The following is a 4,684-nucleotide window of genomic DNA, read 5'->3' on the forward strand; positions in this document are numbered from 1 at the left end:
AGAGGAGAGGAGTGGAGAGGAGTGGAGAGGAGAGGGGAGGAGAGGAGAGGAGAGGAGAAGGGGGTGGGAGGAGAAGGGGAGGGGAGGAGAAGGGGAGGGGAGGAGAGGAGAAGGGGAGAGAGGGAGAGAGGGAGGGAGAGAGGGAAGACATTTAGGCATTCCATCTCTCTGCATGTCAGTCCCGGGGCACTGATGCCTCACTCAAACCCTCTGCCCTTCCAAATTTGCTCTGCTGACTCCATTTGCTTTATGCTGATCTGAAAATGTTATTTCACTGCTCGCACTTCTCACCTCGTTTCCTGCTCCCCAATGCATTGTTCTTTGGTCTCCCTTCTGGACCCTCACAGATAAGAGCACCGCTGTGTGTTTTTCCCCCCAAGCCATAACAAAGGCTGTGGATCTGGCACACTCATGGGCCTGGCCCCTCTCCAGCCCACACAGTGAATGGGGCAGTGTGCTGTGCACAGCTCACAGTCAATGGGGTGCCACTCAGCCCTGGGGCCAGCAGTAAATAATGCAGGATTATAGCCTTTGCTACTCTGTGCCTGTGAATTCTGTGTTTCCCTTGCCCTTTGCTGGCTTCTGCTGTGGCTGAAGCTGTGCACTCCTGAGGTGGGCTACGAGCAGCACAGCAGGAGCTGGGTGCTCAAGCCCTTCACAAACTCACCAGGGAGATGCTTCAGAGAGCACCATGCATTCAGAGAGCACCAGAGAGCCTGGCTGACATCCTCGAATTGTACAGCTGTGTTAGGACCTGGTTTTTCAGATATCTACTGAGAATCCAAGTGAAAATGCTTTTCCAAGTAACTGGCACCAATACTGAGCTGCAGAAAAGAGAAGGTGGAAGGTGGCCCTGGGCCTGCTGAGGATTTTATTTGCCTCTTTGTGATTTTTTTCCCCATCCATTTGCTTTAGGAGTGCTGATGTGGGAGGTCTTCAGTGAAGGTAAAATCCCCTATGAGAATCGCACCAATGCAGAAGTGGTGGAAGAAATCAACGCAGGATTTCGGCTCTACAAACCCAAGCTGGCCTCCAAGGCGATTTATGAGGTGATGAGCCACTGCTGGAGGATGGTGAGTATTGTAGTGGAGAGCCCTATTTCCCAAAGACAAGAACTCCCTTCCCCTTGGCTTTAAGGAGGAGAGAGATGTGTACGCTCCACATGCTAACACAAGATAAAATCCTGGAGGTGAAGCACTGTAGCTTTCATCTGCACTAGCAAGCAAACTCTGGGCTTTCTGCCTTTTATTTGACTTCACTGAGAAGCCCATGTGGTGCACTTAATTCAAGTTAATTCAGCAGTTTCCTTCCTAAGAAAGCTGTGGATCTGTGGGGCTGAGTTCTAACGGTGGTAACAATGACAGCCAAGCCATTACAAGGTACTTAGTGTCCACCAAGCCAAATTCACTGGTAATAGAAAAGAAACATTGCACAGAAGGAAGCTGGTTCTTCCACTGGCGTTTTCTCTATGGTGATAGATCGTATTTGTGTTAATTCTCAGTTTCTTCCCAAGGTTTTCCTTGCTAACCTTGCCATTCCTCTCCAGCTGACATTAATGTTCTTCCTCTCTCTTCTCTCCCTTGCTCAGGCAAAAGACGAGCGGCCATCCTTTTCTCTTCTGCTGTTTCAGCTGAGTGAAATCTCTGAGTTTGATGTGTAATTGTGACACTGTGTGCTCAGCACAGCTGAGAGAGTCCTGAGAAGAGCAAAGGCTGGATTTTCCCCACACAAAGCATTAACAGGAATCCTCTCACCATAAACACTTGCCATATGCCTGGGGAGAAGGAGAGGACAGAGGCTGGTACTTCCAGACAGACAAGATATCCCCAGGTCTTCCAGAGCCTAGACAGACACAAGCTTTGGTTTGGCCAAGAGTGTGGTTTGCATCTTGAAACCAGAAATGACTATTGAGCATGGAGTCCTGAACCACACAGTCCAGCAAGGGTGTTTCTCCTGAAAAGACAGCCTCAAAATTAAGAGATCCAACATTTCTGGGAACCCCCAAATGAAGGCCTTCCCTGAAGGGGAAAAAATAAAAAGCTGTCTTTAACTGAGGAGGAATGTTTAGACATTTCCCTGGCTCTCTAATTCAGAGTGGGCTGGACCTGAAAGCTCTGAACAGGAATAAGCCTGGGAGACACCGAAGCAGGCTGGATCCAGCGACTGCATTTCTGATGCTGGTATTTCAAGGTGCTTTTGTTTTCCCTTTGCATGATTTTCCCTGCAGCTGTGGCATAATAGGAACAGGATTTGGATGCCTGGTAAATGGAAGAGGTGTCTGTGTGTGCTGGGAGTCTGTAAGGGAGGAAGAGAAAAAGCAATGTGCTGAAGAGTCTTGAAATTCTCTCAAATTGCATTGTACAGTGAGTGGGAAAATGGGACTCTGATACAAATGAAGACATTCTTGGAGGGGGGAAGTCAAAGCTGAATGTTTATATTGATTTTTTTCTTCAGTCTTTCTACATCAGAAGATTAATGTGTGACCTCCACCCAATTTCTTTGAACAAAGTATGGAGGACTGAGCAGTGCAGAGTGTTATGTGTTCCCAGTTCAGGACAAGACAGAGTCCCAGGATCTGATTACCTGTGAAAGGTACGGGAATCCACTCCTGGTGTGTTTGGAAGGAAGGGGCCAGAGGGCTCAGGAGGGAGCCATGAGGAGAAAACATGCAGAGTATGTGCTCAGTGCACCAGTGATCATGAGAAGAATTTTCTCATACTTTAAAAAGTAACTGAATCATCACAAGTAAAGACTTTTCCATCTCTTCTGTGAACAAAGGGACTGACCAAAAAAAAAAGTCCAGTGTGAATGGAGTGCCTGGGTTCTTCCTCCTCAAGGAGTTCCACATCATGTGGTGACAGCAGAAGGTATAAACAAAATCCATCTCCTGGTATTTCAATTGAAATCTGTAGTTTCACTGCAAGACAGAGACATTGTTTTGACATAACTGACTTCAAACCCAAATGTGTGGGTGTTGGTGTCCTGCAGAATTTGTAAATAAGATCAGGAACTTTTGCTAAGCATTAACAATCACTAGGGAAGTCAGGAGGGCTCACAGATTATATGTGCAGATATGCAATGTGTATTTTTGATGCTTCTCTGTTTGGGCAGGTGAGAACACGAGGAAACCTTACACGACAGCACCTTACAAAAACTCTGAAGTGCAAACTTTCAGCAGCAACCTCCTGTCATTACAGAAGTCAGGTTCAAATATGTTTGCCAACAAAAATGGAACAAGGAAATAATGTAATCCCATGATCTCACATATCCTGTGTCAAACTATTTAGATGGAGGCTTAATTTTTGGTATTTTTCAGACTCCTTGTTCTGGGGTAGCTTTTAGGAGCTAGAATATCTTTTCAGGCATATGGATATGGGCAAGGTATCAGTTCCTGCCTCATACATCTTCCCACACTGTGACAGGGGTGCTGCAGGCTCACAAAGTTCAACTTCTGGCTCATTGGCCCCACCATCCTTGAAGGAACCAGGGGTCTGCTGAGCAGGAGGACATTGCTATTAAGGAGCAGCAATATTGCTCTGCTAGGTGACATTTCTGGGTTATATTTATATTTGGATAAGCGTAATATTTATTAGCTAGAGTGGGTTGCACAAAACATTATTGTAATGGTTTCTTTTCAGTTTTATTTTGCAGTCTTTCTATGCACACAATACAGACTTTTACAAACAATAAAATTGCTGAGTCCCAACTGTGGCTTTCATTATATGTGAGCAAAACTGCAAAAACCATCCTCATGCACTTATACAGCTTGCTCTTCCTCCAAATCTCCTCCACCAAGATGCAAGCAGGCATCTTCTGGCTTTCTGAAATATCTCTGTTCCCCAGAACTTTGGTTGTGTTCTGGGCTTACATTATGTGCTGGGTTTATGGGGGTAGGAAGCATTCAGAATCTCTGCAAATCGAGTAATTTATTACATAGACACCAGATTTTTAGATCTAAATATCCATTATAGTGGCTTTAAATTCTCTGAATCTTCATAAAATTGGGGGTGTTAATATTTGAGTGCGCCCCAAGGGTGTTTCCCCATGATAATTTACAGGGCAGTTCACTCAAAAGGGCAGTGCCAGAGTGGGATAACTGCATGGTATCAATGCACTCTAACAAAGCGTTCTCCCGCCACAGCAGTGTCTAAGGCAAGTTTAGGTGGGTGCCCTTCCTGTGGCTTGACCAGATACGTTCCCCACAAAGCAGAGGTGAGAATTTCAGTCTCCCACTGCAGAGTGAGTAACCTTTCTCTGAATACCCCTTCCCTGCCTCCTTAGAAAGCATTTCCAACGTGCTGAACATTTAAGCTGCTGCCCCTTCGCTTGGCTGTGTCTCACCAGGGTGGGAGGTTGTGCTTGTCCCTCCTTTTCCCCGCTGGTTATCCGAGGTGGGTGCACGGCTCTGCACACTTGGCTGGAGCCCAGGCCCAGAGCTGTGTCCCAGCGTGTCCCCAAGCTGCTGCTGCCATGGCCAGGCACAGGCACGGCCAGGCTGCAGCCCCTGCTAGCAAAAGGCAGTCAAGCAGCAACCTCATCTAGAAAGAGCAGCTGATGCTTCTCAGTGGAGACCAGGGTGCGGCAATGTTAGCCATGAAAAGCTCTTTTCTGGGCATGGGTCAGTCCCCCTGGGGAAGTGGGTGTTGTTCCAGTGCACAGTTACCTTAAAATCAGGCCTGAAAAA

At 46.8% G+C, this 4,684-nt stretch overlaps 1 protein-coding gene across 1 annotated transcript in view; it reads left to right on the forward strand.

Moving 5' to 3' along the window:
* The window catches only part of ITK (IL2 inducible T-cell kinase), a 25,876-nt gene extending 22,170 nt beyond the window's left edge, over window positions 1-3,706 (forward strand). Inside the window, exons 16-17 of the mRNA XM_008628955.2 lie at window positions 916-1,073; window positions 1,589-3,706. Coding sequence (XP_008627177.1) covers window positions 916-1,073; window positions 1,589-1,660 — 230 coding nt within the window. The 3' untranslated portion in view covers window positions 1,661-3,706. The remainder of the gene's footprint in view (window positions 1-915; window positions 1,074-1,588) is intronic.
* The last annotated feature ends 978 nt before the right edge of the window (window positions 3,707-4,684 follow it).

Source organism: Corvus brachyrhynchos, unplaced genomic scaffold (assembly GCF_000691975.1).
Source record: "Corvus brachyrhynchos isolate BGI_N302 unplaced genomic scaffold, ASM69197v1 scaffold21, whole genome shotgun sequence".
Taxonomy (NCBI): domain Eukaryota; kingdom Metazoa; phylum Chordata; class Aves; order Passeriformes; family Corvidae; genus Corvus; species Corvus brachyrhynchos.